Here is a 14,077-nt window from a genome sequence, read left to right as displayed (position 1 = left end):
ACGCGGGCACGGTTTGAAATCAGCGATATAACCTCGCACGGTACGGTAGACTCCATGGCATAAATATCGTCGCCGGACACGGCCATACATCCTGGAAACACCCAGGTGGCAGGCAGTAGAGGCATCATGAAGTTGCGCCAGTACACTCGCCCAAGGATGAGAGGGAACGACTTACAGCAGTACGTGTCCTTCTAGTCGCATATTTCGGCGGTACAAAATTCCGTGTAGAATGAGGAACTTGCGAACTGAAGGGTTTGATGGGTCAGAACAAAGGTGGCTGATAAGGTGGTGCAAGAATGTATCACGTTCTTGTTCCTGGCCGATGTGGTGGAAGGCGGAGAGCACGAATATTCCAGCAGGTGCGTCATGGGAGTGTGGAGCGTCGAATGAGTGCCGAGACAAGGAATTTGCATCCTGGTGGAGCCTACTGGACTTAAATACCACAACACACTGTACGTGAATTCTTGAAGGTGTAGTTCCCAGCGGCCTGGATCTTTCAGTGTCGAGAAACAACAAAGAACGTGATGATCGGTCGTCATAGCGAAAGGTCGGCCGTATAAGTACGGTCAAAACTTACCCACTGCCCATACGAGTGCAATGCAGTTGCGCTCAGTACTGGAGTAATTGTGTTCAGCGTGCGAAAGCAGGCAACTTGTGTACACAGTAACTCTGCCATGCTCACAATGGCACTGAGCTAAAACAGCGCCAATACCCCAGCCACTAGCATCTGCACGGATCTCTATGGGGTAGATGGGTTGAAGTAAGCGAGCATTGGCGTTGTAGTGAGCACTGTTATCAGGCGTTCGAAAGCAGCAGCTTCGTCAGGGCCTATGAAAAGGGGGTGCCGTTCTTGAGGAGGAATGCCAGAGGCCGAACAACGTACGCGAAATTTCTGACATATCGACGGAAATATGAGCACAAGACTACAAACTTGCGGACGTCATTGGCACAAGTTTGTACAGGAAAATCAAGAACAGCATGAATTTTTGTGGGATCGGAGCGGACGTCAGATGAGTCGACGAGATGACCGAGGACAGTGATTTGGCGACAACCAAAGTGGCACTTCGAAATATTCCCTTGTATCCCAGCAGCACAGAAGACTTAGAGAACAGACGAAAAGCGCCAAAGTATTGTTGCGAAGGATGCCGATACCACGATGACATCGTCGACATAACAGAGGCTCATAGGCCACCTAAAGTTGAGCAAGTGCGAGTCCATCATTCGGTCGAAGGTGGCTGAAACATTGCTGAAGACAAACGACGTGACTCGTACTAATTCCGCCATCTCATGGTGCATGTCGTCAACGGCAATTTTCCAGTAACCAGAATGCAGGTGTATTGATGAGAAATACGTCGCACCGTGTAGGCAGTCAAACGAGGTGTTAATGTGCGGCAGTGGATAGATGGCTCAAAGGCACGATGGCGCAATAATATCGTTGGTGTGCAGTATACAATAGTATCCTCGGCGATAGGTGTGTAACATGCGATAGGGCGGAATAGGCGGTGCATTGGCGGTATGTATGCTATGCTGCACAAGGCAACCTTGTCCAAAAGGCCGACCGTGAATGTCAAAAATGTAATGAGATGCAGCAGATGACGAAGGTTGTCAGCTAGTGTGGGTGAAAGGTCCAGGGCTATCATTTCGGTAACGTCCTCGTGCATTGGAGACCATCATGGAGAATGAGCGTTGCAGGCCGCGGGAGAGTTGGTGGAAGGAGGACGAAACGAGAGAGAAGAGAGTTCGTGCTTCTACGAAGGCGACAGTGTGGCCAGACAGAGGCCTTCGGGTAGTGCCCAAGGGCAGACTGGGACATTCAGGGACGGAAGATAAGTTATGTGAGCCGATATGGTCACAATGCTGTCAGGAAAATACACGTGATGCAAAAGTAAGGCATAAATGCCCGAAGTGGCAGCACAGTCACCATCAGGTACACAGGGGTGGGGCACAGCTGTGATGCAGGTCAGTACCTGCGGTTGTGGACGAACAAAGTAGCCACAACATAGCTTGGTCTGCAGTTTGTCGGGAAGGTCTCGAACATGAGGGAAATCAAATTGGACTGCACCAGCCGAGCAGTCAGTTTTTATGAGTGAGCAGATAAGAAATCATGGCTATGGCTGACGTCGGGCAATCGCCGAGTGCGTGGAGCAGAACAGATGTGCAACAAACGCCAACGTCTATGTCGAGATGAGCTATGTCGAGATGAGCGGCACACATTCCCAGCACAGAGGGAGTATCCGCATCAGCGGCTCTTACAACAGAGGACTCGGCAAATGGGAGCACTTTCTTGAGCCGCTTCCGGAGATCAGCGTTCATGAATGAGATGTGTGTGCCGGTATCGATCAGGTCAGTTACAGGTAGGGCGTCAACTTCCACAGCGATTAGGTTCTGATCTGCCGGCAACGTAAGGACAGGATTTGCAGTTCCAATGCAGCTTCATACCCGGACGCTACATTCACAAGTTTTCCGGAGGTAGGCGTACAAAATGGTGCGGCGAATGAGGCGTACAAGGTGACGTAGAGCGTTTTGACTGTTTGGTGCACGCAGAAAGGCCGCGGTCACAGTATGTCGGTTCATGGGGAGCATCAAATGGAGGAAGTAGGTTGTCATTGTGGTGGTAGTAAAACGTGGAGCGGAAAGACGAGGGCTAACGATTTGGCGAACAGTCGGAAGCATATGTGCATGTCGTCAGGTATTCGTCATTGTGCCGGATCTAGTAGCGTCCAAACGTCGGGCGAGGTCAATGAAGATGGGCAGTAGGTCTATCCTAGGAGCGGCTTACGGAGCACATGGGTTGAATGTCTGCGTTTGGCAGTTCTTCGCGGACTTGGATGAGGGAGATCGTCGACTGAGTATCCTCCGAAGGGCGTATAAAAGAAGATGATGAAGTAGCCTCGATTTCGTGTCGCAGAATTCGGACAACGCTATCTGTAGTGTATGACTGAAAGAACGAATGAGCGTCTTCGCACGACGGCGTAGCAGTGGTGTTGGGAAGCCGCAAGAGCTTTCGGGCAGTGCGACGGCTCTTTGACTCTTCGAAACACCTGCACTCATAGATAATTTCGTCAATGTTCAAGCAATCTATAAAAACGAGAAAGTTGAGCTTATCATCTGTGATGTCTTTCACAACATGCCTTACTTTGTGAGACTCGGGCATATGGGAATCGACGCCGTGGCAAAGAGCTAGGACATCAACGATGCACGCAATGCATGACTCTGTATCTTTCTGAGCTCGACATGATAGGCCTTTCGTAGCGGCTATCTTGTGACCATTGACCTTGCCTACGAGGTCACATGGTTCTTGCTTGCGGGAGTCTCAGCTGGTCAGCTCTTCTTCATGTGTGTCCTACTAGGTGAGTGCTGGTCCCTGGAGGTAGAAAGAACGGCGAGCATCACTAGACAGTTTTAGCAGAGCGTTTGCTTGCGCTCCGCTCCGCACACGTTTCACGCGCACCGGTGGCTGCACAGAATGCATTGATTTCGCTTATCTAACAAGAGCGCCTTCCAGAGATGCCACTGACGTGCTCTCAGCTTGGCGGTAAAACGATTACGAAAGCAACTACACGCTCCCTGACGCACCGCTAAATCAGGCTCCTAGCGGAACGTGGTCAGCGTCCCACGTTCCGCTGCCGCTATGTGTGCTGTGCGCACGCGCGTCAGTGTTCCCAGTAGCGTTTTGCTGAGCGGCTGCCTGCCAATTGTTGTGATAGGCCGGTCTGAGCGGAGCGGACCGTAAACGCTCTGCTAAAACTCTCTACTGTCGGGTGCCATCGGTTGGGCGCAGCAACGCGTTCATATATGCTAGACCATTCTTCCACGTCGACACTGTCGGTGCCCTAGGTCGGGCGGATCGCGATCCGCTCACGATCGCGAACTCACGATCGCGGCGTCAAGGACGCTGACGGCCCGGGTGCTGACACCGTGCTCGACCGAGCTGCCTGGTCGTCTGCCAGCATTGTAGGACGGCCGAGCACAAGCCTGCTGCGGAGTTCCTTCTTGTGCAGTATCCAGCACCTCGACCAAAAATGAAACGAGCGAAATTTTAAGGTTCAATTGGACCATGTCTACTATTACAAAGATATGGCCGGCACAACCAGTATGGTTGTAGGCTAGCCCCACTAAGTCGTCTCCTTGGTCTGGCAGCTGATCGTCGTCTTTGTCGCTCTGTTGACACTGCGTACTGTGAACACAGTGCCACGTCATAATGTCATATATCATATAATGTCATGTCGTGTAATGAATACTGAAGAGATGTAAGAGTAATTGAGGTTAGCAGACTAATAACAATAATTACAATAAAATTAGCTAGGCGTAAAACCATAATTTGACGGTAATGAAGTGTTGTGAGGCTAGTTAAATAATTTATGTTAAATTATTACACCAAACAAGAGTAACTAAAGTTATATCAAATGGAGCATATTCAAGAATCATTAATTGTACCAGACATTAGTTCGACCATGTTAGGTAATCTGAATTATTAATATATTTCTCAAACAAACGTTTCTATCGTACAATAATTCATGCCTGATAAATTAAACAATTAGGTGATCTGTATATAAAAACGACTCATTCTTATAATTATGAAACGAATTATTTAGTTTCGTTATCTAAACCAAAGTTTGGCCTGAGTGCATCGCTCTCTCCTAAGCTGCTCCGAATCAGGTGAAGTTTATTCACACTATGCTGGGAAGTGGCAAGCCCGAGCTGCATACAGCAGAAAAGTGCGCAGAAACTCCGCTGGAGTTTTCTAAGTATGCATAAGTATACCCCCAAATTTCACTTTGCCATTCCACAAACTTCAAGTTGCCCCATCCCCAAATTTCAAGTTAGCCCACCCTCAAACTTCAAGTTGTGAAACCGGGCTATGTGGTATCTCATAATGATATAACCAGCGCGAAAGTTGACACGGAACACAAAAAGAAGCGACAAGAACAAGCACTGACTTCCAACTGGCATTCCTTAGAAACAAGCATGAATACACAGGGGTGTCCCAGATAACTTTAGCCAGGGCATAAAAATATGTGAATGCCACGTCGCTGGACCGAACCAAGGTAATGTTGTTTGCAATCGCTTGGAGATACTCAAATTATTTACGCTGATTCTGTATAATCAGATCATTAGTCTTGATGAACTAGTTTTCTCAAATATTACAATTACATGAAAACAGTCAATGACAAAATTGTAGAGCGACATGAAAATCTCCCTATACATCTTTGTGTTGCTCAATACATGCTATAGAATAGTATTTTACCGAGCAAGAAAACGCCCTCGAATACACGCAAAATGCCTGGAGCGGCGAGTCGCGCGGCAATTTTGCGGATATTTGCAAGCATTGTTTAAAGGATGTCAGGATCTGCAACAATGCAGCTAAGAGTCCTGTAGTAGATCTGTACTATATTTAACTTATACGATGGCTCTTTCAGGCAATTTGACCTAAATCTCTACACTTCGGTACACTATGGAGAAACACTCCTGGTCAAAGATGGTGAGATTTCAGAGAATTTTCACCACCATAATTCTGACCGTATAGAAATTATCTGTACGATCGTTCAATGCTAAACACGAAATACATGCTCTTCACATAAAAGTATAAAAAATGCAGGCATTGAAAAATAAGGAACAATAATCACGAGGGAAGTTCGCGAAATTCGTGATATTGGTATCGTAATAGAAAGCAGCTCACTGTCCGTGTTTCAACCAACTGTGGACGCTGCCTAGTTTGCTTTGATGCCCTTCCTCGCCCCCCCCCCCCCCCCGTTCCTTAGAAGTGCCCCCATGTAAGCAAGACACAATTTTCTATTCCTCTAAAGCCAAAGAGACGTGTGTTCATGTGCTCCAAATTCATGGTGCATATACAACAAACTTTCTGAGCGTCCCTCGTGATTAAACACACACTAGCCTTAAGGTATCAGCCTTAAGTATCATAACATGTGTCTTGCAGTTTGAACGCTTCGGAAATGGTCGCGAGCTTTTGCAAAACAATGTATCGGGAAGCAACATAGCGTATAAATTTATAGAAGCGTTCGAAAAATGCACCAGTGCCTAGTACGGCCCTATAGTTAGCAAAATACTTTAGCAGATGTGCAGGTGAACGCTCATTAGGCATACATCGAGAATTTTGAGAAGGCTATCCGCCGGCGATTGCGTAAACTGCCTACTATATTAGGAGTCATTCTAAATTTGGCGATAATTTTGGGCTTTACTATCTTTCACCATACACCATTTTGAGCTTTTGCTTTTTTAGTTACACAAGGTCTACTCGTTCCTGCAAATTTTGGTCACGGTATATTTTTTCTTGTCTGCTTGGCATTGCCGAAAAGCTAAGGAGGTGAACCTAGCACGAGCAAGAACACTCATGCTAAACAATCACACATGCTCCTTCGCGTTGCGTAACGCTGGGAAAGAGAAAGCATACAATTTTTTTCTTGCTTTAGAAGCGCAAGTTACAGATAGAATAGACAACTGACTGTTGAATATGACCTATTTTTCTGGTTTTCACTTCAGCATTTGGGCAAATGTGAAGCCATCGCAACTGGCAGCTGCGCCAATTAAGTATCTGCTACAAAATGTCGAAAGCGCTGTCAAACGCAGCCCGACTACTTGGTGAAGTAACACATGCATACATGCCAACTCTTCCAAAACTTTCGTAATATTTACGCATCATTACAGCTCGGCTTACGATTGTACGAACGTTGCGTCAAGCTTTACGAAAAATATGTTCACCAACACGTTTCGCTCAACAATCCCATACCGTTGGAAGTATTGTGATGCTGGAAGGAATCCAAGATGCTGCAAGCACATTCCCATTTTTACATGTCAGTTCTGAAGCAAGCCAAATTTGCAGCACCAGAGTCGCTGGAATAAAGTAACTGCGGTCTAAAACACTGCGTCGCTTGTGCAATCATGGTTAACAAAGTGCGTATGGATGCCTGAACGGTCATTGGTTGAGGAAAAGCTCTGAAACAATACGCTTGCTATTGCCCTCATCCCCCTACGCCCTGCTGTCAGGTTATTACAAATTTGAAAAATCACAGGTTGGCAAGTATGCGTATGTGAACAAGCTCCGCCCTCGTGGCTTTTTTTTATTGCTACGTCATGTTGTCCGCCGCTATTATATAGCGATAACACGCGTTAGTGAGCTAGTTGGTATCAGTTTGAAAGCGTATTTCTGTTTAGTCGCGTTCTTAGCGCTGACCGCTTTAAAGAATAGTTGGGAGGCAATTTAGTAGTAATTGGGAGAGAAATGCGTTAGCATTACCTCGTACCTCTCTGGCAACCCAGTGTGTTCCTTTTTACTGCGTTCACCGCATTGCAAAGTATTGTTCAGCAGCTCAATCCACACATGTCCTGCCTCTTCGTGCAGTGAAGTATAATTGACGGTGCTCTGGAGCATGCCATTGTCAGTCACACTCTATTAATACATACACATACATACACACACCCACACACACACGCGCACACACACATGCACACTCACGCGCGCACACATACATACATGCATACGCCACACGAGGGCGATTCAGAAAGTCCTTGCTTATCTTTTTATTTATAAGCCAAAATAGGGTGCATACAGGTAATTAGAAATACAGCTACTATTCACGTACCTTACACTATTTTCCCGCATAGTCCCCCCACTGGTTCAGACATTTGTCCCATCACAGTACCAAATTTGAGATGCGCCTATCGCCACTTGTCGTGAGTCAGCGATGCACGCGGCCTCCCAGAACACCCTTTGTCATGATAGCCTTCACGGCCTTTTTCGATTTCACAACACCACCACCTTACACTTCTCAAAACGAAAGTAAGTGAGTGAGTCAGTGAGTGAATGTGTGAAAACTTTGTTGAGCTCTAGTAATTGTGTTTTTCTGCGGCTGGGGCTGACTCTTCAGGGGAGTCTTCCTTCTTGTGTCTTCCGCGTAGGTCTTCACCAGCTGCTTTCCCATACAACTTTCCCCACACGTGTGCTAAATTTCCCTGTGGATTTCAATGGGCATTCATCACTTGCTCAACAGAAAACGAATCACACTTCGTTGATGGTAAGCCGTCAACGTGTGAAATACAACTGCCATGTTCAACAACTGAATACAGAGATGTACTGAGGTGCTACCAGGCAGATAAGGCTGGGCCGGTCCTAGAAAAGTCCACCGTTGGGAATGGATAAGTTGACTACGCATTTACAGCCTTAATTTAGGCAAAAAATACGGGCAAATATTTTCTGAAGTGCCCTCATGCGTAATGCATGAATAGATCTCAAATCCACATACTCACACACACGCTCTTCTAAGCTCTCCCATCAGCTCTCTGCCACGTGACCGTCCTAACACACTTCACACACCTAGCATTTATTCTCCACTTTGACACTACTAATGCTAACACATAAGCAATATTGCAGCAGACACTGCGATGTAGGCACATGCTGTATGCCTGGACAGGACAAAACAGAAAAGTAGTGGCGTCATCGCCGCTGGGCGGTTTTCGCTGCGGGCCAGGTTACTTTGCCATTGCGCTCCCTCTGTTTTCTTTCTGTGTACGCCTGTTGTTAGCAAACTGAGTTTTAATTGGTCGTGTCAAAGGACACTGCGAACGAAAGGTTGAATCTCCTCTGCCACAGATGCTGCTTTCCGCAACTTCGTGTTCCCCAGCCTTCCATTCTCAAGCATCTCCGGAACAGCGCACGGTACTAAAGACTGCGGGGAATGATGCGCCTCCATTTAGGTGGCGCTGATTGTCGAAGTGGTTCGACATCGGTGGCTTCTGGCATTTCCGGTTGCCTAAATTCGTTGCGATTCATGCGGCTTGTTAAGATGCATTTTCATTCTAGATTTCTTCTAATCTGACATGCCGAGTAATGAATCCGGGCAAAAACTACGGCGCGGGGGCATCCGAGCCAATGACGAAGAGCGTAAGCTATCAAAGCTGAGAAATTTCCTTTGAAAATACAGCCACTTGCAAAAGAAGAGCTCTTTTCCTTGTGTGATGAAATGGGTGCTCGTAGGTGTGAACCACTTGTGATGAATAAAACAAAAATAAAACAGTTAAACAGAAACGGACTAAACGCAAGAATAATACGGTCTACTGTTACCGTGCAAAGTGAATACCATGTGAAGAATAGTCATGAAAATAAAAGAATGCAGGGAATTCATCGCATGTTTTTGTGGGACGGTGCAGCCTTGTGATTACTAAATAATGAGCTGCTTGCCTCTTGTTTGCTCGTTTTATATTGTGACTGTTTTAGGCTTGTAGCGCAGCTCGGAAAGAGCAAAAAAGGGAAGGAGGTAGGGATAATCAAAGGGAACGGAAAAAATATTAGTTTAAGAAGTGAGGCACCGCAATCATGGCAAAGCTTCATGGGTGCCATCCGTAGAATGAATACCACCCTTCGCATGCATATTATAGTGTGTTGGTTACAACTGCGTTCGTGAAAGGGTTGCTTGCACGTGGTGCAATGCCAGAGGGAAACACTTTGTGCGAGCACGTACACATCCAATAAGGCAAACGCGCACACAGCTCGGACAGATTGGCTCTTCGGTGACCGGGCGCATCTATACGACAGACGACTGGGATAAGCGGGGCTTACACCGCGGTATAAGGCTGAGTATCGCTACTAGACGATCAAGTCATCAAAAGTTATTCTAAAGAAAATTTACACAGCTTGAAGCATGTCTGTGTGCTAAGTGGTGGCTTTTCAGGAGTTGCTGGCTCGAAGGGGTAGATAACTCAAGAAGGTGCGCTCATTGGTAAGGTCACTTGCATGCACTATAGTGGGAAAATACGTCACTAATGAGACAACAGTTGTAAATTATCCAGAACACTGAGTAGCCTACGAAGAGAAAATAATATCTCTTAGTAGTAAAGCAGTGATCAATTTATTGCATTCATTGTGTATGCTACAACGGCGAGGGTACTACAAGGTGCACAAGTTTCCGCAGTGGTGCATTGGTGCGCAAACTCTGCCACCCAGGGAGTGCACTGCTGAGTGCTTGCTACATGAACGCGCTAGCAATCCGAACCCCTTTGAATATTGCGCGACTACGGCCGTAAATCCAACCTCCGACCTGATGCTCGGTCGGTTATTAGTGCGCGAATCATCGTAGAGCTGTATTGAGGGATATAAATAAATACCCTTTCCTTGTGCTTTTCAGCATGGACCTCCCTGCCATACGGAATAGAGGATTTTCCATCTTTGCACGCCGACGAGGACTGCATCATTCTGGGAAAGATGCCCCCATATGGACGTAAGCAAAATTAAAGTATATGGGCAAAGAAAATGCCAATGCTGAGAGAAATAGTGCAGATCGGACTATAAGTCTTCTCATGTGTGATTTCTTTTTCTCACGGTTCTTCTCATGTGTGGCGCTTGTGCAGTTACTTAAGATGTGTTAATTTTGTTTCTTGTAATTTGCGGTGTTTCTTAGCCGACACCAACCAAGTGGGGCAAGTGTACGTATCACAGGTACCTTGTTGTATCCAAAATTTTCACGTGCTCTGGAGTGCAATTAGCAGCGTTTAGATGAATTTGACACACGATGGTCGTCGGAAATCGGCTGTAGCATCTGCCTAAACACTGCATCGGGGAATGTCGCACGTTGTTTATATGTGTATATATATATATATATATATATATATATATATTGTAAGGAAGCAGAAGTGCGCCGTGCCGAGCTCCGCAGCCGGATCGCCAGCGCTACTGAAGTGGGGCTCGGGCTAGACGCTGTTCCTGGTGTGACTGGCTAAGCCTACGCTGTTGCGTCTTCTTGTCCGCGTCCTTCGTGTCGTCCACAGCCGTGTCGGACTTCTTTGCCATAATTGGTGGGGGTTTGCTGGGTCTCCTGCAATCCTGGAATTGCGCAGCCGGACTCTCTCTGCCATCATGACCACCGAAAGCGCCACGAGCTTACCACCACCTGCTCCCCAGTCTACCGTATGCCCCGGCACGTTCCGCCAGCGGGACCCTCCTATCTTCAGCGGCAGTGACGACCACGACGTTGATGACTGGCTCTTATCATACGAACGGGTCAGTCGGAACAACAAATGGGATGACATCACGAAATTGACCACCGTCCCTTTCTACCTCACCGGAATTGCCCACTTGTGGTTTCGGAACCACGAAAGTGAAGTCCCAAGCTGGACGGTGTTCAAGACAAAGTTCAGCGAGGTCTTCGACCGCCCTGCTGTTCAAAAGCTTCGTGCCGAACAGCGTCTGCAGTCGCGCTCTCAGCAGCCTGGTGAGAACTTTACCAGCTACATCGAAGATGTCATCGATCTCTGTAAACGCGTCGATGCATCCATGACTGAGTGCAATAAAATCAAGCATATTATGAAGGGTATCGACGAGGACGCGTTTCAGATGCTCATCTCAAAGAGCCCCTCTACTGTTGCCCAAGTTATTGAACTGTGCCAAAGCTATGACGAGCTCCGCCGTCAACGCCTCCTCATCCGCCGTCCTGTTCCCCATCAGGAATCGTTGTCCGGCTTGACCTCTCCTTTTCCAGATGCCACCCTTCTCTCGCAAATCAAGGCTTTCGTCCGGGAAGAAGTTGCTCGCCAGCTCTCCCTCATCTCCAACCCACCGGAGTCAAGTTCATCCCTTAGTTCGACCCTACGACACGTTATAGAAGAACAAGTGTCCGAGGTCCTTCCTCTGGAACGGGCGCCTCAACTCACCGCCCCATTGACTTACGTCGACGCCGTTGCACGACCACGACCACCGACCTTCCGGGCTCCGCCTCCGATGCCTAGCCCTGTTTTTACCCCCACGCCGCCACGACCTCCAGTCCATCGAGTAAAAAATCCCTGGCGTACAGCGGTCAATCGGCCCATCTGCTATTCGTGCGGTATTCCCGGTCACGTTGCACGCCTGTGCCGCCGCCGTGCACTTCATCCACGAGACGACCCACGCACAGCCGCGTACGACCATCCGTCGCCTTACGTTCCTGACCGCGATTTACCCCTTCCCCGCCCAAGCCTTCGCCAAGTTTCTGACCGCCGTTCTCCTTCTCCTCGTCGCCGCTCGCCCTCCCCGATGCGTCGACATCCCTCTAATGCTGACACGGAAAACTAAGTGGCGCAGTTCCTGAGGCAAGAACTGCGTCATCGCCGCAACGCTTAAGCCCTCTTCTTTCGCCGCCTAACGTTATTGATGTCGCTGTTGAAGGCGTCTCTGTGCTTGCCCTCATTGACACAGGTGCCGCCATATCTGTAATTGCCGAAAAACTTTGCCGCTCAATACGAAAAGTCACGACGCCTTTCTTCGGTCCTTTACTCCGCACGGCCACAGCACAGCACGTCCAGCCGGTGGCTGCGTGTACCGCCAGACTTGAAATTCAAGGTGTGCTCTACACAGTCGAGTTGGTCGTTCTTCCCCACTGTTCCCACGATATTATTTTAGGTTGGGACTTTCTCTCCCGTCAGCAAGCTGTTATTGATTGCTCCCGTGCAGAAGTCGCCTTCTCTTCGCTTGGCAATGCCATATTTGATGACGTTTCACTTTCCTGCACCAAGTTGTCCCTCACTGACGACATCCTAATACCTCCACACGCATCCGTTCTGGCATCTGTATTCTGTTCCGTTGCCTCCGACGCCACCCTACTCTTTATACCTTCGACTGCTTTCGTTCGCCGCCACCTCTCACCACTCCCAACTGCGCTGCTTGGCCTTCAAGCTGGCGCGACTCACCTTCCTGTATACAATTACTCCCCGTTCCCGATTACGTTGCTTCGCTGCGAATCTCTCGGCACTGTGGAGCCTTACGACACCATTACCACGTTGCAACTTCCTATTGGATCGTCAGAAGTCAACACGCTCTACTGTAGTCCCGTGGCTGCCACATCGCCTGAGGACGTTTTCAACCATGTCATCGACAATGCCTTAGACCCCAAGCAACGCCATGACGTTCTTCGTCTCCTCGAGAAATTTCGTCCTGCTTTTGACAGCCATACCACTTCTCTGGGCCGAACGACGACTGTATGTTACCGGATTGACACCGGTTCTCACTCACCGCTACGGCAGCGACCATACCGCGTATCGTCGACCGAACGGCGCGTCATTGACGAGCAAGTAGGTGACATGCTAAAGCGTGGTGTCATTGAACCATCTGACAGCCCATGGGCATCGCCAGTAGTTTTAGTTAAAAAGAAAGATGGCTCGATCCGCTTTTGTGTAGATTACCGTCGCCTAAACAAAATAACCCGAAAGGATGTTTATCCATTGCCGCGGATCGACGACGCCCTAGACTGCTTACAAGGCGCAGAGTTCTTTTCCTCCCTCGATCTGCGCTCTGGTTATTGGCAGGTGCCTATGGCTGCAGACGATAAGCCTAAAACTGCTTTCATCACACCAGATGGCCTATACGAATTTCGTGTGATGCCATTCGGACTTTGCAACGCGCCCGCGATTTTTGAGCGGATGATGGACACTATTCTTCGAGGCCTCAAATGGAACACGTGCTTGTGTAATTTGGATGATGTAGTAGTGTTTGCACCAGATTTTCCTACTCACCTTCATCGCTTGGAGCAGGTTTTACGCTGTCTCAGTGACGCTGGCCTCCAACTAAACCTGAAGAAATGTCACTTTGGCGCACGCAAGCTGACAATTCTCGGACATGTCGTGTCGAAGGACGGCGTTCTCCCTGATGCCGCTAAGCTCCGTGCGGTTACAGAATTCCCGAGGCCAACGTCACTAAAACACTTGCGCAATTTCATTGGCCTCTGCTCGTACTTCCGCCGCTTTATTCGAAATTTCGCTTCGATTATGGCACCGCTGACAGAGCTTCTTCGAGGAGACCGCAATCTTTCCTCATGGTCCCCGGCTTGCGATGATGCCTCTGCGACGCTACGTCGCCTGCTCACAACACCACCGATACTACGCCATTTCAATCCAACTGCTCCCACAGAAATCCATACGGATGCTAGCGGTGTTGGTCTTGGCGCTGTGCTCGCCCAGCGAAAGCCCGGCTGCCAAGAATATGTTGTTGCTTACGCGAGCCGCACTCTGACGAAAGCTGAAGCCAACTATTCCGTCACGGAAAAAGAATGTCTCGCGATCATCTGGGCCATCACAAAATTTCGCCCATACCTGTACG

The 14,077-nt window shown here is 48.4% G+C and overlaps 1 protein-coding gene across 6 annotated transcripts in view; it reads left to right on the top strand.

Moving 5' to 3' along the window:
* Positions 1-14,077, top strand: part of LOC126534729 (uncharacterized) — a 104,879-nt gene that overhangs the window by 72,443 nt on the left and 18,359 nt on the right. For all 6 annotated transcript variants that reach the window (XM_050181976.2, XM_055072568.2, XM_055072569.1 and 3 more), the window contains 2 exons: positions 5,421-5,482; positions 10,140-10,232. In XM_050181976.2, coding sequence (XP_050037933.2) covers positions 5,421-5,482; positions 10,140-10,232 — 155 coding nt within the window. The remainder of the gene's footprint in view (positions 1-5,420; positions 5,483-10,139; positions 10,233-14,077) is intronic.

Source organism: Dermacentor andersoni, chromosome 7, assembly GCF_023375885.2.
Source record: "Dermacentor andersoni chromosome 7, qqDerAnde1_hic_scaffold, whole genome shotgun sequence".
In the NCBI taxonomy this organism is placed as follows: domain Eukaryota; kingdom Metazoa; phylum Arthropoda; class Arachnida; order Ixodida; family Ixodidae; genus Dermacentor; species Dermacentor andersoni.
The sequence above is the reverse complement of the archived record's forward strand: the minus strand, read 5'-3'. Positions and strand labels throughout refer to the sequence as shown.